The 22,402-nt window shown below is 37.2% G+C and overlaps 1 protein-coding gene and 2 pseudogenes across 1 annotated transcript; all 3 read right to left on the bottom strand.

The window, feature by feature from the left end:
• Positions 1 to 5,771: 5,771 nt before the first annotated feature.
• On the bottom strand, positions 5,772 to 8,494 carry LOC116121258 (zinc finger CCCH domain-containing protein 29-like). The gene is made up of 2 exons (XM_031407222.1): positions 8,343 to 8,494; positions 5,772 to 7,843 (listed from the first exon to the last, which is right to left on the bottom strand). Exon 2 carries the CDS (start codon positions 7,832 to 7,834, stop codon positions 5,825 to 5,827), a length of 2,010 nt encoding a protein of 669 aa, XP_031263082.1. The 5' UTR covers positions 7,835 to 7,843; positions 8,343 to 8,494; the 3' UTR covers positions 5,772 to 5,824.
• A 4,668-nt stretch (positions 8,495 to 13,162) lies between these two features.
• Positions 13,163 to 21,838, bottom strand: LOC116121287 (annotated as a pseudogene).
• On the bottom strand, positions 19,291 to 22,144 carry LOC116121259 (annotated as a pseudogene).
• Between the last annotated feature and the right edge of the window lie 258 nt (positions 22,145 to 22,402).

Genomic DNA, 22,402 nt, shown 5'->3' with positions numbered 1-22,402 from the left:
TTTACATGTTTATTCATAACCAATGCTCTGTAGAGGAGGAAGAGAGAAGAAAAAGAAGATGAAGATGATGATGATGATATGAAGAAGACCATGATGAAGAAGAAGGATGAATTAACTACTTGTTTTGAAAGATATTGAGATGTCGATGTGAGAAATTTTAGTAATTTGATTTGCTCTATCATTCATATGATTGTTTTTGTATAAACATTAAAGTGTGCGTAAAAGCTTTTATATTTATTCTTTGTAATTCATGCATAATCATTTTTCTTTTCTTTTTTCCTTTTTATTGTATTTAGTATTATTTGAGAGGTAAGGCTCATTACGTCCCCCTCTGTCTAGATGTCATTTATTTTTTTCAATTAATAAAATTTCCCTCGTACCGTCGAGGTTTGCTTAAAAAAAAATTAATAGTATAAGATTTTATTTATGATATAATTGAAATTTACTTGTTATAGATTGGATGCATGAGATTTTTAACGTTACTCCAATTATAAATCAACTAGATGAAAGACGCACGGGTTCCTTATGACTTTGGTGTTGACATCATGTATGTTTGAATCATTGGATGTTTCAATTGATTTAGACTGCTCTTTTTATGGTGTTGATGAGTAATAAACCAATAAATTGATGATCCAGTAATTGAGTTCATATCTAATCATGAAACAACATGTTTGTTGTGCGTAAGGCTAATTTGTTCTCAAAATGAAACTAATTAAAGCCAAATAAAGAACTCCCCAGATTATAGTCTGAGGACATTTACAGTATAATACTGCTAACATATCATTAATAGGATAATCCCATATGATCAACTCCTAACAGCCTTGTCCACTACCTAACTTTCCCTTATCTCTTTTTGAATAAACCTTTAATACAAGATGCTTATCAAAACTCCCCTCCAGCAATTTCACCTTGTCCTTAAGGTGAAAGTCTGGAATTTGCTGTGCTATTAACTCCAAAGGTTCCCATGAAGCATCATGATCTGGAAGACCCTCCCACGCAATCAAAATTTCCCCGTCTGTTCAATTAAAAGTAAAACAAATTGTGAAAATAAAATATGTTAGAAAGCAATATATATATATATATATATATATATAATAGTTGTGAACTTATTTCAAAATGCTAGTATTTATATATCACTTATGGTCAGGGTCTAGCTTTTCCATGATTAAAGCTATGTACGCTGCAGCGTTATCTTTAAGATTTGAGAGCTTATTCGTAGAGGGACTCAAGACTATGACCTTTATCCATAAAAATTATGAGAAATTTTAAATTGTAATAGCACCGAATAATTGAAGAAATAAATTAAGGACAATGCATTGGTTACGCATATACGTATATCGAGTCCTCACCTCCTGTACCTCCTCCTCTAATAGCAACCCATCGCCGCTCTTATCACACCTGGCAACAACTCTTCAGCAGAAAAATCTGTCAACCGGCAACAACACTTCAGCAGAAAAAATCTGGCAATTGGCAATAACTCTTCCTCAACAACATAAACACTTTGCCCACAAACACCCAGCAGAGCATCTCAATAGTAATCAACAACGACTCAGAGCATAGACAATCAACATTAACCTCAGCAATTCAATTCAATAGCAGTTTAACATAGAAAAACAATATTATCCTCAACAATTCAATTCAGCAGCAGCTTGGCATAGAAAAAAGTATTATTGGGTAAAGGATGGTTATCACAAAAAACATACATACCTGCACAAACTCAAGCTTTGCCTCATCAGCTCTTAATATCATCTCTGCATCATCATCCACAAACACCCACTTCCTCAGCAGCATAAACACTCTGCCCATAAACACTCAGCAGAGAATCTCTACAATAACCTCAATCATTCAAATCAACAACAGCTCAGCATAGACAATCAACATTAACCTCAGCAATTCAATTCAACAGCAGTTTAGAATTGAAAAACAATAATAACCTTAGCAATTCATTTAGCAGCAATTCATTCAGCAGCAGCTTAGCATAGAAAAAGGTATTATTGGATAAAGGATGGTTATCTGGTCGATTCCCATCAAAAGTTTTAAGGAATTCGCTATCAGAAAACCATAAATACCTGCATAAACTCAAGCTTTGCCCAGTTAGCAGCTCTTAACATCGTCTCTGCATCGTCATCCACAAAAACCCCGATAGGCTCTGCCCCATATTCTATTGAAAATTTTGAAATCTCTTGAGCAATTGCAAGCAAAACCGAACGCTTGGAGTTTGGCCAAATAATCATTCCAATAAAATTAGCACCAGCTTCTGCTGCCATAGCAGCATCTTTAGTTGATGTAATCCCATACATCTTAAGCAATGGTACATTCTTTTCAAGCTCCTCATCATTAAAAGAAAATTTCCAAGTTCCTTCCGCTTACGCTTGCAAATACACAATCTTAACGTGATTAGTAATGTTTAAAACAACTTTCAATGATGAAAAAAGGAGTTTAACATTACCTTGGATTGGCCTGCTGTGGAAGTTAAAAATTTTGAGCTGAAGTAGGCCACCTATTAATAGCTTGAATACTGGCATTGCATCGTTTGGAAATGAACAACAAATTAACGATACTGATGTTACTAACTGCCTTACCAACAAAGTCGACAAAGAATCCGAAAAGGGTATGTTACCAACATTTTTAAATAATAAATCAATTAAATTAAAGTGTAATAAATAATACAAAAATTAAACAAAATTTTGAATTGAAAGGTCATTCAACAAGAAGGATGAATTGAAAGTAGACAGTAAAAATGGTATGAATCATATTTTAGTAAGATTCAATCCCTCTAGAGTTAGCAGACTTTTCCATATTGTTGAATTATATACATGTTTATTTACAGCCAGAATCTGTTTATGCTCTGTATAGGAGGAAGAAGAAGAAGAAGGGTCCCAAAACAGTCTCAAAAGTACGCACCACATCAGCTTTTATTGAGAGTTTGTGAATTGTGATTGCTTTTGATACCCTTCATAGTAATTATGATAATACAGTATTGTATTGTATTTTCTGATCTCAATTTGGAAACCCAAAACTTGCTGGTTGTAAAAGAAAAGGAAGCCGCTGAAAAGAATCTAGAAATTATAGAAACTGATGCTCAGAACTGGATGTCAGAGATCGATAAAATCACTGCAGAAGCTGAAAATTCTGAAGGATGAAGTCAAAGCAAATAAGAGGCGTCTCAGTGAATCCCAGACAACGTAACCCAGTAAACAGGTAAAGAATAATATTTATGTTGTNCAGAACTCAACAAGCAGCTCTAACAACCAAGATTCAACAAGCACTTAAGGACAAAAACATATTAACTGTTTGAACCTTAAACCGTCTTAGGAGGATATTTTGTTGGTGTCAAAATCACACATTAACAAAGCTGATGATAAATATAGAGATAAGAGAGAGACATATTTATACCAACATACTACTTTGAATCCTTGAAAAGTAGTTTGAATGCCTTATTATTTAACCAGAAGCCATAGATTTTTGACTTGACCAAGCTGAAATAACATGGTGATGTAAGTTGCGCATGAAATTTTTATAAAGGAGAATCTGAATATATTAATTGTGACGCTCTTTGAGTGGCAACATTCACCACAATAAGAGATATTCTTAATTCATAAAGCAACTTTTGTAGTTGTAATCTTGAAGCAACCTTAAAATAAATAAAAAAATGCATCAATTATGTGGGAGGATGAAGCTGAAAAGAAGCAAGAAAGAAGCTTCATACTCTTATAGATTTGGGGAAACAACTTACACCTACCCAAGGTTTGGTAAAACGGTGATTGGTACCCAAAAGTTTTCAAAAAGACAAACATGTACCTTCCGTTAGTGAAAAGACTAGAATGCCCTTTGAGAAACATTAGTCTATTTTTTTAATTACTTTTAGACCCCTTAAGTTTATTAATTCCATCAAATACCCCTAGAAAAAAGTTTAAAAATTAACAAAAATACCCCCACCCACCCATACTTGTCAGATTCCAGCGGCCACCGCTGGTGGTAGCAGGAATCTGTCACAACGGTTTACGCCACCACCGGAAATGACCGAAAGTTCACCGATCTGGCCTTTTCCGGCCAGATCCACCACAGATATGGCTGGAAAAGGCCAGATCTGGCTGTCAACGGCCATTTCTTTAGCCGTCACTTTCCGGCCAGATCTGGCCTTTTCACGTCAGATCTGACATTTTCCGACCAGATCCACTGTAAATCTAGTCGGAAAAGGCCAGATCGGTGAATTATTGGACATTTACGGTGGTGGCCGTCGGGATCTGGCAAGTATGGGTGAGTGAGGGTGTTTTTGTTAATTTTTAAACTTTTTTCTGGGGGTATTTGATGGAATTAATGAACTTAAAGGGTTTAAAAGTAATTAAAAAAATAGACTAATATTTCTCAAAAGGTATTCTAATCTTTTTACTAATGAAAGGTACTTATTTATCGTTTTAAAATTTTTTGAGTACTAATCGTCGTTATGTCAAACCTTGGGTAGGTCGGCCTATAGATTTTGTATAATATTATGGTTGAGAGTTGGGCAATTTTAGTCTCGTGGGCGGCCCGTTTCAAACACATACTCATGTTTACGCACAAGACTTTCTCATTCTGAGGGACCGAGAAAAACAGAGAAAAGACAAGACCCCACACATCATTTTGGAATTTTTTGCCAGTTTCTTCATCTCAAATTCCTGGAAAATCTATGGCATTTGGCTTTCCGTGAGCACAATTATTGGGATTTGAGTGCTCAAGTTTAATGGTCAGATTCAGCTCAGCAATTGCATTATTTTCAACAACTATTAATTGCCCACTTTCTTTTCAAACTAAAGGACCCAGCTTATTGCCTCAACAGATATCCAACTCCATTTATGCAAATCTTTTGTTGATCTTTGGTGTAAGACAGATAAAATTTGGACGCATAATCAGTGTTGGATTGCCTTAAATTGATAGAGTAAACAGCTTTTTTCCACCCAAATAATAGTTTAATGACACTTTTTCACCAACGGATTTTTAAATATCATTTTACTACCCAAATTTATATTTTGTTTTCTATTCCGGTATCATTACGCCTCACACCACCACTATTTTCTTCCCCAATCATCACTCACCAAAATCTCTCAAACCCTACTTTCACTGACACTGTTAATTACCGACAATCAAACGATTAAAGTTTGCGCAGTCACCCCTTCCAAATCAAATTCGAATCAATCCCAATCACCAAAAACCAACATTTCACCACTAAAAGAATAATCACCCTTCTCTCTTAAAAAGCTCTATTAGCCTTAGATCGAGTTTGTTCTTGTTCGTTATTCGAATATAAATTTAAATAGTAAAATAGTATTTTAAAAGTTTGTGGATGAAAAGTACGTGAAAAAAAGTTGTTAACTCTAAATTGATAATATTCACTTTAATAGAAGGATTTCTATAAGTTTAAAGAACCCATTTGGCCATTACTCTGGTGGGCGGCAGATGTCTCAGAACAAGAGACCAGAAACCAATATGCTAAGAAAAGAAAATAAATCATATCCAGATATAGAAGATGAGATGAAGAGAAGAGTTCAGAAAACTATGGAAATGAAAATCATTATATTTATGTAAAGATGACAGTAGAGTGAGGCACATTCTTTTGCCAATAAACATACAAATCAATCTTCGAGAGGGAGAAAATAATAATGTAAAAAAAAAATTAACAAATTTTTTCTTCTCTTTTTCCATGTTGCTTTTTCTTTGGACTAACCTATGAATGAAATGAGCAGTTGCTCATTCATTTTTTGTTCTTCCTAAACCTCAACTACAATCGTGGAATACAAAAGAATATCAATTTAGTTAGGATAGGGCAGGAGCAAATAGATGTTCATTATGCCACCATCTGCTCCTGTTCTATGTACAATTGCTCCATCCATAAATTATGTTGCTGCTTCTCGGAGCCAAACATTCCATTTCCTACTGGAGGAACATCTCTCACCAGGGTATTAACCCACGATACATCAGGCTCGTCAACATTTGATGATGGCATCAAGCCTGTTGCTGCAGTTGCGGATTTTGTTGTTAGATTGTTGCTACGGTACCCAAATGAAGCAGACTTCTTAAGCTTGCTCAGCTCGTCTCCTTGCATTCCCCAATCCAATTTCCCATCGGGGGAGCCCCAATCTGATAGATTAGTGGTCCTCATGGATGCAGGGTTAGAAGGTGCTGTAAGGCCAGCACGACTGGTCACTGCTCCACGGTCAACAAAGCTCTGGCTTCGCTTTGCAAAGGCAGTGGACCTTGAATTCATCACTGCAGCTGCAACTGCAGCAGATGAATCGTACCCAAATGTTGAGGGTTTCCTCACAGGAGAAGATGAAAGGGTAGTAGCTGGATAGCTTGCACGAAGTTGGCTCATGTTCTGGCGAATTTGAAGTCCAGTTGGTGACTGCAACTGGGTTGAAACTCCCTGCAACTGAGACAATACAGAAGGATCAAGAGATTCAAAAGAATCATCAAGGTTACGCTTCAAATCTCCAATCCTAGTGTATTCCCTGCTCCAACAAGATGGTGAGGAGAGACTTGATATCTCATCCCTAAATTGTTGTTGCCGCATATTGCTGACATGGTTCTCCAGCCCACGCAATTCCATCTCCAAGTCCAAATCCCTTGCACTAAAAGTAGTCTTCAACCGGCTACCAGGCAACTGCAAGGCAGGTGGGGTGAGATTAACTTTGTTCTGCCACAAACTTCCACTCTTGGGAGATGAACCAGTAGCCAACGGAGACATTGGAGGAGTTGAAGATGCAGGCAACGGCAAAGATGCTGAACCAAGTGACAATGGACTCATAGTTGCCATGTCGACCGCACTGACTGAAATAGAGCTCGGAGAAGGCATAGCTGAACCGGTGGATGCATATACAGGGCGCAACTCTTCAGGCTTGTGTGCAAAGAAACAAACTTTGCGGTTGCAACCAATCTCATCCTTGCAAAGCCGGGTTCTGTACTGGGCAGGATGTAGCCAGGACTCAAAAACACCATGTGCATACTCACAACCATCTGCCTTTGGACATGACCCCTTGCGGAACTCAGGGCAAGGGACACAGCTATAAGGGTACTTCTTAGGGTCTCTTCTCCTTGCGTTCTCGCCTGGTTGTACAAACGGGCACTCTGTCCAATCATGTGAATAAGCCCTTGAACAAGGCTTCACCTTAAAAGTAAACATTCTAAACTCATCAGTTCCATAAATACCATTGTTTATATCAGGCAAAGATGTATCAATAGGATACTCTTTCTTCTCCGTTCCTTCTTTTGATAACTGAGGCACTGTAATCATCTCCAATTCTTCCTCTTCAAAGACAGTTTGATCACCCTTCAACAATAACTCGACTGCCCTTCTTCTTGAATTGCGTAACGACTTCATGGCTACAGTAACAAAATCAATTGGTTTATTCCCATTAGCATCAACACAATTAGCATCGGCAGAGGCATTAAGCAAGCGCTTGACAACCTCAACTACAGAGTTTGCACCACCGGCGACAGCACAGTGAAGGGCAGTGATTCCATCAGAACCGCAGGCCCTATTCACATCAACCTTGCCAGTTCCGATGATATACTTCAAGACCTCAAGACTTCCAAACATGGCAGCAATCATAAGAGGGGTCCTCTCTTCAAACCCCATCTTTTTCAACCCAAATTTTCTAGCATACCAGAAGCTTGCCTCATCGACATCAAAACCCGTCACTTCTATTTCATTCTTGAAGGCAGCGAGATCATCAGAAGCTGACAATTCGAGCAAAAGTGAGAACTTGGTATACAAGTCAACATCTTTTTGCTTGTGGAATTCACCCTCCATGAGAAATTTTGAGGTGCAAAGTTTACTTTCAGAACCACCGCACATACCCAAGTCCTGCATAATTATAAACAAAACAAATTCAATAAGCCGCTCAATTCAAACAATATAAAGAAAGGAACTTAATAACAAGAGAGAAACATATATGAAAGCAGTACACACAGTTCTGTTTAGCTGCTGACAAAAAACAGGAGAAAAAACAAAATTGCATAACTTGGACTTATCAAGTCTCACAAAACCAAGTCTCTTTATATCATAAAACCAAATCTCTTTTTCTCAATCATTTAATTTTCCTCAATTATCTCATAGATTCAGATAGTATAAAAAAAAAAAAAAGCAATTATTAAATATTAGTCATGCTCCAAGCCATGGACTTTGTCCTGCAAGACTAATTCCTTTCAAAAATTTGAATAAACTGTGTAAAAACTATAAAGCCATTGAAGAATCAGTCAACAACCCAGATATTAAAATTAAAAATTAAACTAAAAAATCCACCAAAGAAAGAAACCAAGAAAATAAAACTCTTTGTTTGATTTTTGACCAAACGGAAACATACCTATGAAGACTTGTGACTTCCAGTAAAAGAAGAAGAAGGAAGTGAAGAGGGTTTTTGTTGTAGTTTTTTTGGAAGTTTAGAGTGCGAAATATGAAGAGAGAGAACTCGGCAAAGGAATTGAGTTGCAAAGAGAGAAGCAGGTGAGGGGGGTTTTATGTGTTTTCTTTGAAGAAGGAGGGAGGAAAGGGGAGACTTTTCTTCTTCGTCCCTGTTTCCTCTTTGGTCAAAGTCAACACTTCAAAGGGTGGGCCATTTCTTTAAGTTAGTTCATAGTTGGTTGCTTCACTACAGCTATACTCAAATTCAAATTCAAATGAAATTCAAATGAAATCTAAATGAAACCGTTTCATTTCATATCTCTCTTCTCCTTTATCTAACCGGCTTATTAGGTTGTCAGTCACGTGTGCTTGCCACATTACCCATTACCTCACGCGCGCTTTGCTCTCTGTCTTTTACTCTCTACTTAGGTCTTTTTGGAAATTTTCATTATATTAAATCTTATGATTTTTAGACCCGAGTAACATTTTGAAGGGAAACTATCCCATAGCAATCAACGGAAAATAAAACTTGAGATTGTGAGTTAAAGTCATACACAACTCTTTTCGTTCGCCCTTACCGTTAGGTTATCCATAAATGTGTAATGTACTCAATTTTTTTATTGCAACACAATCTAATTTTTTATGCATTTGGGTTTTTCTTTTCTTTTTTTTATATATTAGTACTATAATTATATTATGACTAACATTAAAAAATCAATTCCAAAGTTATTTAAAATCGAGGTGATTTATTTTCTTCATTAAAAAAAATTATTATAAAACATGATTGAAAAATATTATATAAAATAATATTATGCACGTGAAATCTAATTACATTAGTTTATTATTTAAACAATAATTCTAATATTTTTTTGAGATGCTATTTAAAAATATAGATTTTATTATTTATCAAACAAAATTATAAGTATCTTAGAGTCCGTTTGGTTGTTATTTTGGAAATAATATTGGGTAGTTGAATATGGTGATTATTACGAGGTAAAATTTTAAAATTAAGAAAAAATCCACTTATGTTTGCTAATTTAACTAAACACCCTAATATATAAATTTTTGTAAAATAACAAAAACACTCCCACCCATCCACAGTGTCAGATTCCAGCCACCACCACCGGAATCAGGTCGGAATCTAGCATAACGACTCAGACCAGTCGGATTTGACCGATCGTGCATTGATCTGGCATTTTCTTGCCAGATCCACCATTGATTTGGCTGGAAAAGGCCAAATCTACGGTCAGATCTAGTCATCACTGACGGTTAAAGATATGGTCGCCATTGACTGTCAATGACGGCCATTTCTTTGGCCGTCCGCAAAAGACTAGATCGGTGAATTACTGGTCAGTTCCGGTTGTTTATAGGCCGTTGTGACAAATTTTGACTACCATTGATAGTAGTTGCCAGAATCTAGTAACTATTGGTGAGTGGGGGTGTTTTTGTTAATTTTTAAATTTTTTTTTTGTGGGTGTTTAATTAAATTAATAAACTTAAAGGGTTTAAAAGTAATTAAAAAAATATAATAGTATTTTATAAATAATTAAACAAACAGTTATTTTGAGAATAAGATATGAAATAATAAACCAAACGGATCTTAGCTTTTCCAATAATATTACAAAATTCTTGTAAAAACATATCAAATTAATTCATAAAAAAAGGTAATCAATAAGGTAAAATAAAGTAAATGGGCGAGTGTGAAAGAGTGCGAATGGGGGAAAAGGTAAATGGACGGTGTGATAGATTCCAAGCTGTAATGTAAACGAGTCAAGCCTGCCACGTTTAACGCGTTCTCTTCCATTTAGGTGGGTGACAGGATATGCCTGACTCACCCTTCCACTATGGACCCTCCTCCCTCCTCCCTATTGCTTTCCTTTTTCTTTTTTCTTTTTTCTTTTGCCTTTTTTAATTAAATTTTTTAATCTTATCTGTTCCTTTCATTTTAGGCACACATGTTTTTTTTGTTGACCAATTCTCATCACTATTTTAACACACGGTAAAAACCACCCCCGGCTTTGACTTCTCTTAGGGATTTCTTTTATAATTCCCTAACCTTAACGTCACTCCATTTCTACCATTGTGTAAGTAACGATTAACCTAAAATTGGACGATTGTTCATAACGTTATCAAATGGTTTACTTGAACGTTGATATTATTAATAATACTATATTGTAAATCATTAACCTTGTGGTCGGATGACAAAATTTTAACCATTTGAGTAGATTATAATGAGTTATTGTGTTCGAGTTTCATAAAGTGATTACCTACTATATTCGTGGCTTATATGTCTTATTGGATTTGTAGAGTATATAATAGGTTTTGTAAATTAGTTGAAGTATGCATAATCTTAGCCCGGATATCTCGATTATCAAAAAAATAAAAAATAATAATAATACTATCTTGTGACTACTTAATTTTAGAAATTACCCGTTTTCTTGTTATAAAAGAATGTTAAATTAATAGTTTTATTTAATAATTTAGATAGACAAAGATTATCGAGCCAATAATATAACATGAATTATGATACACACTTTATATATTTATGATTAGGGACCAAAGGATAAGGGAGAATAATGTATAGATTTAAATAAGGTTAAATGTGGATGATTTAAAATTGATTATACATTACTTTCCATTATGGAAAGATTTTTATTAAAAAAATGCATCAATTAGGTGGGAGGATGAAGCTGAAAGAAGCAAGAAAGAAGCTTCATACTCTTATAGATTTGGGGAAACAACTTACACTACCCAAGGTTTGTAAAACGGTGATTGGTACCCAAAGTTTCAAAAAGACAAACATGTACCTTCCGTTAGTGAAAAGACTGAATGCCCTTTGAGAAACATTAGTCTATTTTTTTAATTACTTTTAGACCCCTTAATGTTATTAATTCCATCAAATACCCCTAGAAAAAAGTTTAAAAATTAACAAAAATACCCCCACCCCCCATACTGTCAGATTCCAGCGGCCACCGCTGTGGTAGCAGGAATCTGTCACAACGTTTACGCCACCACCGGAATGACCGAAAGTTCACGATCTGGCCTTTTCCGGCCAATCCACCACAGATTGGCTGGAAAAGGCCAGATCTGGCTGTCAACGGCCATTCTTTAGCCGTCACTTTCCGGCCAGATCTGGCCTTTTCACGTCAGATCTGACATTTTCCGACCAGATCCACTGTAACTAGTCGGAAAAGGCCAGATCGGTGAATTATGGACATTTACGGTGGTGGCCGTCGGGATTCTGGCAGGATTGGTGAGTGAGGGTGTTTTGTTAATTTTTAACTTTTTCTGGGGTATGATAGATTAATGAACTTAAAGGGTTAAAGTAATAAAAAAATAGACTAATATTTCTCAAAAGTATTCTAATCTTTTTACTAATGAAAGGTACTTATTTATCGTTTTAAAATTTTTGAGTACTAATCGTCGTTATGTCAAACCTGGGTAGGTCGGCCTATAGATTTTGTATAATATTATGGTTGAGAGTTGGGCAATTTAGTCTCGTGGGCGGCCCGTTTCAAACACATACTCATGTTTACGCAACAGACTTCTCATTCTGAGGGACCGAGAAAAACAGAGAAAGACAAGACCCCACACATCATTTTGGAATTTTTTGCCAGTTTCTTCATCTCAAATTCCTGGAAATCTATGCATTTGGCTTTCCGTGAGCACAATTATTGGGATTTGAGTGCTCAAGTTTAATGGTCAGATTCAGCTCAGCAATTGCATTATTTTCAACAACTATTAATTGCCCACTTTCTTTTCAAACTAAAGGACCCAGCTTATTGCCTCAACAGATATCCAACTCCATTTATGCAAATCTTTTGTTGATCTTGGTGTAAGCCGATAAATTGGACGCATAATCATGTTGGATTGCCTTAAATTGATAAGTAAACAGCTTTTTTCCACCCAATAATAGTTTAATGACCTTTTTACCAACGGATTTTAAATATCTTACTACCCAAATTTATATTTTGTTTTCTATTCCGTATCATTACCCTCACACCACCACTATTTCTTCCCCAATCATCACTCACCAAAATCTCTCAAACCCACTTTCACTGACACTGTTAATTACCGACAACACGATTAAAGTTTGCGCAGTCACCCCTTCCAAATCAAATTCGAATCAATCCCAATCACCAAAAACCAACATTTCACCACTAAAAAATAATCACCCTTCTCTCTTAAAAGCTCTATTAGCCTTAGATCGAGTTTGTTCTTGTTCGTTATTCGATATAAATTTAAATAGTAAAATAGATTTTAAAGTTTGTGGATGAAAAGTACGTGAAAAAAAGTTGTTAACTCTAAATTGATAATATTCACTTTAATAGAGGATTTCTATAAGTTTAAAGAACCCATGTGCCATTACCTGGTGGGCGCAGATTTCTCAGAACAAGAGACCAGAACACCATGCTAAGAAAAGAAAATAAATCATATCCAGATATAGAAGTGAGATGAAGAGAAGAGTTCAGAAAACTATGGAAATGAAAATCATTATATTTATGTAAGATGACAGTAGAGTGAGGCACATTCTTTTGCCAATAACATACAAATCAATCTTCGAGAGGGAGAAAATAATAATGTAAAAAAAAAATTAACAAATTTTTTCTTCTCTTTTTCCATGTTGCTTTTTCTTTGGACTAACCTATGAATGAAATGACGTTGCTCATTCATTTTTTGTTTCTCCTAAACCTCAACTACATCGTGGAATACAAAAGAATATCAATTTAGTTAGGATAGGGCAGGAGCAATAATGTTCTTATGCCACCATCTGCTCCTGTTCTATGTACAATTGCTCCATCCTAAATTATGTTGCTGCTTCTCGAGCCAAACATTCCATTTTCCTACTGGAGGAACATCTCTCACCAGGGTATTACCCACGTACATCAGGCTCGCAACATTTGATGATGGCATCAAGCCTGTTGCTGCAGTTGCGGATTTTGTTGTTAGATTGTTGCACGGTACCCAAATGAAGCAGACTTCTTAGCTTGCTCAGCTCGTCTCCTTGCATTCCCCAATCCATTCCCATCGGGAGCCCCAATCTGATAGATTAGTGGTCCTCATGGATGCAGGGTTAGAAGGTGCTGTAAGGCCAGCACGACTGGTCACTGCTCCACGGTCACAAAGCTCTGGCTTCGCTTTGCAAAGGCAGTGGACCTTGAATTCATCACTGCAGCTGCAACTGCAGCAGATGAATCGTACCCAAGATTGAGGGTTTCCTCCACAGGAGAAGATGAAAGGGTATTAGCTGATAGCTTGCACGAAGTTGGCTCATGTTCTGGCGAATTTGAAGTCCAGTTGGTGACTGCAACTGGGTTGAAACTCCCTGCAACTGAGACAATACAGAGATCAAGAGATTCAAAAGAATCATCAGTTACGCTTCAAATCTCCAATCCTAGTGTTATTCCCTGCTCCAACAAGATGGTGAGGAAGACTTGATATCTCATCCCTAAATTGTTGTTGCCGCATATTGCTGACATGGTTCTCCAGCCCACGCAATTCCATCTCCAAGTCCAAATCCCTTGCACTAAAAGTAGTCTTCAACCGGCTACCAGCAACTGCAAGGCAGGTGGGTGAGATTAACTTGTTCTGCCACAAACTTCCACTCTTGGAGATGAACCAGATCCAACGGACATTGGAGGATTGTGAAGATGCAGGCCCGGCAAAGTGCTGACCCAGTGACATGTGACTCATAATTGCCATGTCGCCCGCACTGACTGAAATAGAGCTCGGAGAAGGCATAGCTGAACCGGTGGATGCATATACAGGGCGCAACTCTTCAGGCTTGTGTGCAAAGAAACAAACTTTGCGGTTGCAACCAATCTCATCCTTGCAAAGCCGGTTCTGTACTGGGCAGGATGTAGCCAGGACTCAAAAACACCATGTGCATACTCACAACCATCTGCTTTGGACATGACCCCTTGCGGAACTCAGCAGGGACACAGCTATAAGGGTACTCTTAGGGTCTCTTCTCCTTGCGTTCTCGCCTGGGTGGCACACGGGCACTCTGTCCAATCATGTGAATAAGCCCTGAACAAGGCTTCACCTTAAAAGTAAACATTCTAAACTCATCAGTTCCATAAATACCATTGTTTATATCAGGCAAAGATGTGATCAATAGGATACTCTTCTTCTCCTTCCTTCTTTTGATAACTGAGGCACTGTATCATCTCCAATTCTTCCTCTTCAAGAGACAGTTTGATCACCTTTCAACAATAACTCACTGCCCTTCTTCTTGAATTGCGTAACGACTTCATGGCTACAGCACCAAAATCAATTGGTTTATTCCCATTAGCATCAACACAATTAGCATCGGCAGAGGCATCAAGCAAGCGCTTGACAACCTCAACCACAGGTTAGCACCACCGGCGACAGCACAGTAAGGGCAGTGATTCCATCAGAACCGGCCCTATTCACATCAACCTTGCCAGTTCCGATGATATACTTCAAGACCTCAAGACTTCCACACAGGCAGCAATCATAAGAGGGGTCCTCTCTTCAAACCCCATCTTTTTCAACCCAAATTTTCTAGCATACCAGAAGCTTGCCTCAACATCAAAACCCCTCACTTCTATTTCATTCTTGAAGGCAGCGAGATCATCAAGCTGACAATTCGAGCAAAGTGAGAACTTGGTATACAAGTCAACATCTTTTTGCTTGTGGATTCACCCTCCATGAGAAATTTTGAGGTGCAAAGTTTACTTTCAGAACCACCGCACATACCCAAGTCCTGCAAATTATAAACAAAACAAATTCAATAAGCCGCTCAATTCAAACAATATAAAGAAAGGAACTTAATAGCAAAGAGAAACATATATGAAAGCAGTACACACAGTTCTGTTTAGCTGCTGACAAAAAACAGGAGAAAAACAAATTGCATAACTTACTTATCAAGTCTCACAAACCAAGTCTCTTTATATCATAAAACCAATCTCTTTTCTCAATCATTTAATTTTCCTCAATTATCTCATAGATTCAGATAGTATAAAAAAAAAAAAGCATATTAAATATTAGTCATGCTCCAAGCCATGGACTTAGTCCTGCAAGTATCCTTTCAAAAATTTGAATAAACTGTGTTAAAAACTAAAGCCTTGAAGAATCAGTCAACACCCCAGATATTAAATTAAAAATTAAACTAAAAAATCCACCAAAAAAGAAACAAGAAACTAAAATTCTTTGTTTGATTTTGACCAAACGAAACATACCTATGAAGACTTGTGACTTCCAGTAAAGAAGAAGAAGGAAGTGAAGAGTTTTTTGTTATAGTTTTTTGGAAGTTTAGGTGCGAAATATGAAGAAGAGAACTCGGCAAAGGAATTGAGTTGCAAAGAGAGAAGCAGGTGAGGGGGGTTTTATGTGTTTCTTTGAAAAGAAGGAAGAGGAAAGGGAGACTTTTCTTCTTCGTCTCTTCATTTAGTGTGCATAATATGGAACAACCTGTGGGCATATTTCTCAGCTGTTTATATTATTCCAGGATCCTTTTGCACAGCCAGGGGAGCTGAAGTTTTGAAGGCTGAGGAGTAACACTAAATAGACCCCACTTATTTCCTAAACGACCCCAAATTTAAATTCAATCTACCAAGCATTAGCATCAGAAACAGAACTGTTCTGATGCTTATGTTATTGCTTCAAGCCTTCAACCCCCTCCTCCAATATGAACCAGTGTAATCGAATCTCTCTTAACTGAATTCAACTAAACTGTCTAAAACAAACACTTCCATTTTTTGAGCTTGGGGTGGTGCTATTCAGAATACATGTGAGTGTATTTAGAACAACCCGACTGAAAGGGATTCTGGGCCTATTTCAGATCCAAATTAAAAGCCCACCTAAGGCCCAATTTCACAATACGCTGCTTTCCACCTCATCTAATTTCAATTATCGTATACTTTTTCAAAGGATTTCTTTAATACTTGGGGGTCAATTTCATTAGAAATATAGGTGGTCGTCTTTGTTGACCGTGTACTCTCTTTTGCCAATCATTTCCTATGTGATTATTCATAATTCATATATACATATCTATTAACAGGTCAAATTATTGAAGCTTGTTATTTATATTAAGTAATAATAGCATGGCTCTTCGAATTTGGTATCCAAATTCTTTATTTTTTTTTCTTTTCAAAAGATTCTCGATTATGTATAGAAAGAGTAGTATGAAACAAACAAAGGGTTGTAGGCCTATTTCAACGTCACAAACTTTTTTCACACCAAATCAAAGAGTACGAAAAAAAAAAAAAAAAAAAAACTTTAGGATTGCTGAATAACAGTCGAAATAAATATAGAAAGCAACGGGGCCAACCCTAAACCCTAAACCCTAAATCCTAAATAATATGCTGACAACATCTCCGCCAATCAGAACTCAACAAGCAGCTCTAACAACCAAGATTCAACAAGCACTTAAGGACAAAAACATATTAACTGTTTGAACCTTAAACCGTCTTAGGAGGATATTTTGTTGGTGTCAAAATCACACATTAACAAAGCTGATGATAAATATAGAGATAAGAGAGAGACATATTTATACCAACATACTACTTTGAATCCTTGAAAAGTAGTTTGAATGCCTTATTATTTAACCAGAAGCCATAGATTTTTGACTTGACCAAGCTGAAATAACATGGTGATGTAAGTTGCGCATGAAATTTTTATAAAGGAGAATCTGAATATATTAATTGTGACGCTCTTTGAGTGGCAACATTCACCACAATAAGAGATATTCTTAATTCATAAAGCAACTTTTGTAGTTGTAATCTTGAAGCAACCTTAAAATAATAAAAAAATGCATCAATATGTGGGAGGATGAAGCTGAAAAGAAGCAAGAAAGAAGCTTCATACTCTTATAGATTTGGGGAAACAACTTACACTACCCAAGTTTGGTAAACGGTGATGGTACCCAGTTTTCAAAAGACAAACTGTACCTTCCGTTAGTGAAAGACTAGAATGCCCTTTGAGAAACATTAGTCTATTTTTTTAATTACTTTTACCCCTTAAGTTTATTAATTCCAAAATACCCTAGAAAAAAGTTTAAAAATTACAAAAATACCCCCACCCACCCATACTTGTCAGATTCCAGCGGCACCGCTGGTGGTAGCAGGAATCTGTCACAACGTTTACCCACCACCGGAAATGACCCGAAAGTTCACCGATCTGGCCTTTTCCGGCCAGATCCACCACGATATGGCTGGAAAAGGCCAGATCTGGCTGTCAACGGCCATTTCTTTAGCCGTCACTTTCCGGCCAATCTGCCTTTTCACGTCAGATCTGACTTTCCGACCAATCCACTGTAATCTAGTCGGAAAAGCCAGATCGGTGAATTATTGGACATTTACGGTGGTGGCCGTCGGGATCTGCAAGTAGGTGAGTGGGGTGTTTTGTTAATTTTTAAACTTTTTCTGGGGGTATTTGATGGAATTAATGAACTTAAAGGGTTTAAAAGTAATTAAAAAAATAGACTAATATTTCTCAAAAGGTATTCTAATCTTTTTACTAATGAAAGGTACTTATTTATCGTTTAAAATTTTTTGAGTACTAATCGTCGTTATGTCAAACCTGGGTAGGTCGGCCTATAGATTTTGATAATATTATGTTGAGAGTTGGGCAATTTAGTCTCGTGGGCGGCCCGTTTCAAACACATACTCATGTTACGCACAAGACTTTCTCATTCTGAGGGACCGAGAAAAACAGAGAAAAGACAAGACCCCACACATCATTTTGGAATTTTTTGCCAGTTTCTTATCTCAAATTCCTGGAAAATCTATGGCATTTGGCTTCCGTGACACAATTATTGGGATTTGAGTGCTCAAGTTTAATGGTCAGATTCAGCTCAGCAATTGCATTATTTTCAACAACTATTAATTGCCCACTTTCTTTTCAAACTAAAGGACCCAGCTTATTGCCTCAACAGATATCCAACTCCATTTATGCAAATCTTTTGTTATCTTGGTGTAAGACAGATAAATTTGGACGCATAATCAGTGTTGGATTGCCTTAAATTGATAGAGTAAACAGCTTTTTTCCACCCAAATAATAGTTTAATGACACTTTTTCACCAACGGATTTTTAAATATCATTTTACTACCCAAATTTATATTTTGTTTTCATTCGGTATCATTACGCCTCACAACCACCACTATTTTCTTCCCCAATCACACCACCAAAATCTCTCAAACCCTACTTTCACTACACTGTTAATTACCGACAATCAAACGATTAAAGTTTGCGCAGTCACCCCTTCCAAATCAAATTCGAATCAATCCCAATCACCAAAAACCAACATTTCACCACTAAAGAATAATCACCCTTCTCTCTTAAAAGCTCTATTAGCCTTAGTCGAGTTTGTTCTTGTTCGTTATTCGATATAAATTTAATAGTAAAATAGTATTTTAAAAGTTTGTGGATGAAAAGTACGTGAAAAAAAGTTGTTAACTCTAAATGATAATATTCACTTTAATAGAAGGATTTCTATAAGTTTAAAGAACCCATGGCCATTACTCTGGTGGGCGGCAGATGTCTCAGAACAAGAGACCGAAACCAATATGCTAAGAAAAGAAAATAAATCATATCCAGATATAGAAGATGAGATGAAGAGAATTCGAAAACTATGGAAATGAAAATCATTATATTTATGTAAAGATGACAGTAGAGTGAGGCACATTCTTTTGCCAATAAACTACAATCAATCTTCGAGAGGGAGAAAATAATAATGTAAAAAAAAATTAACAAATTTTCTTCTCTTTTCATGTTGCTTTTTCTTTGGACTAACCATGAATGAAATGAGCAGTTGCTCATTCATTTTTTGTTCTTCCTAACCCTCAACTACAATCGTGGAATACAAAAGAATATCAATTTAGTTAGGATAGGGCAGGCAAATAGATGTTCATTATGCCACCATCTGCTCCTGTTCTATGTACAATTGCTCCATCCATAAATTATGTTGCTGCTTCTCGGAGCCACAACATTCCATTTCCTACTGGAGGAACATCTCTCACCAGGGTATTAACCCCGATACATCGGCTCGTCAACATTTGATGATGGCATCAAGCCTGTTGCTGCAGTTGCGGATTTTGTTGTTAGATTGTTGCTACGGTACCCAAATGAAGCAGACTTCTTAAGCTTGCTCACTCGTCTCCTTGCATTCCCATCCAATTTCCCATCGGGGGCCCAATCTGATAGATTAGTGGTCCTCATGGATGCAGGGTTAGAAGGTGCTGTAAGGCCAGCACGACTGGTCACTGCTCCACGGTCACAAAGCTCTGGCTTCGCTTTGCAAAGGCAGTGGACCTTGAATTCATCACCTGCAGCTGCAACTGCAGCAGAGAATCGTACCCAAATGTTGAGGGTTTCCTCACAGGAGAAATGAAAGGGTAGTAGCTGGATAGCTTGCACGAAGTTGGCTCATGTTCTGGCGAATTTGAAGTCCAGTTGGTGACTGCAACTGGGTGAAACTCCCTGCAACTGAGACAATACAGAAGGATCAAGAGATTCAAAAGAATCATCAAGGTTACGCTTCAATCTCCAATCCTAGTGTATTCCCTGCTCCAACAAGATGGTGAGGAGAGACTTGATATCTCATCCCTAAATTGTTGTTGCCGCATATTGCTGACATGTTCTCCAGCCCACGCAATTCCTCTCCAAGTCCAAATCCCTTGCACTAAAAGTAGTCTTCAACCGGCTACCAGGCAACTGCAAGGCAGGTGGGGTGAGATTAACTTTGTTCTGCCACAAACTTCCACTCTTGGGAGATGAACCAGTAGCCAACGGAGACATTGGAGGAGTTGAAGATGCAGGCAACGGCAAAGATGCTGAACCAAGTGACAATGGACTCATAATTGCCATGTCGACCGCACTGACTGAAATAGAGCTCGGAGAAGGCATAGCTGAACCGGTGGATGCATATACAGGGCGCAACTCTTCAGGCTTGTGTGCAAAGAAACAAACTTTGCGGTTGCAACCAATCTCATCCTTGCAAAGCCGGTTCTGTACTGGGCAGGATTACCGGACTCAAAAACACCATGTGCATACTCACAACCTCTGCCTTTGGACATGACCCCTTGCGGAACTCAGGGCAAGGGACACAGCTATAAGGGTACTTCTTAGGGTCTCTTCTCCTTGCGTTCTCGCCTGGGTGGACAAACGGGCACTCTGTCCATCATGTGAATAAGCCCTGAACAAGGCTCACCTTAAAAGTAACATTCTAAACTCATCAGTTCCATAAATACCATTGTTTATATCAGGCAAAGATGTATCAATAGGATACTCTTTCTTCTCCGTTCCTCTTTTGATAACTGAGGCACTGTAATCATCTCCAATTCTTCCTCTTCAAAGACAGTTTGATCACCTTCAACAATAACTCGACTGCCCTTCTTCTTGAATTGCGTAACGACTTCATGGCTACAGCAACAAAATCAATTGGTTTATTCCATTAGCATCAACACAATTAGCATCGGCAAGGCATCAAGCAAGCGCTTGACAACCTCAACCACGAGTTAGCACCACCGGCGACAGCACAGTGAAGGGCAGTGATTCCATCAGAACCGCAGGCCCTATTCACATCAACCTTGCCAGTTCCGATTATACTTAAGACCTCAAGACTTCCAAACATGGCAGCAATCATAAGAGGGGTCCTCTCTTCAAACCCCATCTTTTTCAACCCAAATTTTCTAGCATACCAGAAGCTTGCCTCATCAACATCAAAACCCTCACTTCATTTCATTCTTGAAGGCAGCGAGATCATCAGAAGCTGACAATTCGAGCAAAAGTGAGAACTTGGTATAACAGTCAACATCTTTTTGCTTGTGAATTCACCCTCCATGAGAAATTTTGAGGTGCAAAGTTTCTTTCAGAACCACCGCACATACCCAAGTCCTGCATAATTATAAACAAAACAAATTCAATAGCCGCTCAATCAAACATATAAAGAAAGGAACTTAATAGCAAGAGAGAAACATATATGAAAGCAGTACACACAGTTTGTTTAGCTGCTGACAAAAAACAGGAGAAAAACAAAATTGCATAACTTGGACTTATCAAGTCTCACAACCAAGTCTCTTTATATCATAAAACCAAATCTCTTTTTCTCAATCATTTAATTTTCCTCAATTATCTCATAGATTCAGATAGTATAAAAAAAAAAAAAGCAATTATTAATATTAGTCTCCAAGCCATGGACTTAGTCCTGCAAGACTAATTCCTTTCAAAAATTTGAATAAACTGTGTAAAAACTATAAAGCCATTGAAGAATCAGTCAACAACCCAGATATTAAATTAAAAATTAAACTAAAAAATCCACCAAAGAAAGAAACAAAGAAACTAAAATTCTTTGTTTGATTTTTGACCAAACGGAAACATACCTATGAAGACTTGTGACTTCCAGTAAAAGAAGAAGAAGGAAGTGAAGAGGGTTTTTGTTATAGTTTTTTGGAAGTTTAGAGTGCGAAATATGAAGAGAGAGAACTCGGCAAAGGAATTGAGTTGCAAAGAGAGAAGCAGGTGAGGGGGTTTTATGTGTTTTTCTTTGAAGAAGAAGGAGAGAGGAAAGGGAGACTTTTCTTCTCGTCTCTGTTCCTCTTTGGTCAAAGTCAACACTTCAAAGGGTGCCACTTCTTTAAGTTAGTTCATAGTTGGTTGCTTCACTACAGCTATACTCAAATTCAAATGAAATTCAAATGAAATCTAAATGAAACCGTTTCATTTTATTTCATATCTCTCTTCTCCTATATCTAACCAGCTTATTGGGTTGTCAGTCACGTTGCTTGCCACATTACCCATTACCTCACGCCGCTCTGCTCTCTGTCTTTTACTCTCTACTTAGTCTTTTTGGAAATTTCATTATATAAATCTTGATTTTTAGACCGATATATTCTTTAAGGGGAAAACTATCCAATAGCAATCAACAGAAAATTAAACCTGAGATTGTGAGTTCGTACACAACCCCTTTCGTTTGCCCTTACCGTTAGGTTATCCATAAATGTGTAATGTACTCAATTTTTTTATTGCAACACAATCTAATTTTTATGCATTTGGGTT

This window comes from Pistacia vera, unplaced genomic scaffold, assembly GCF_008641045.1.
Source record: "Pistacia vera cultivar Batoury unplaced genomic scaffold, PisVer_v2 Contig971, whole genome shotgun sequence".
Taxonomy (NCBI): domain Eukaryota; kingdom Viridiplantae; phylum Streptophyta; class Magnoliopsida; order Sapindales; family Anacardiaceae; genus Pistacia; species Pistacia vera.
This window is presented reverse-complemented; position numbering and strand designations above follow the sequence as displayed.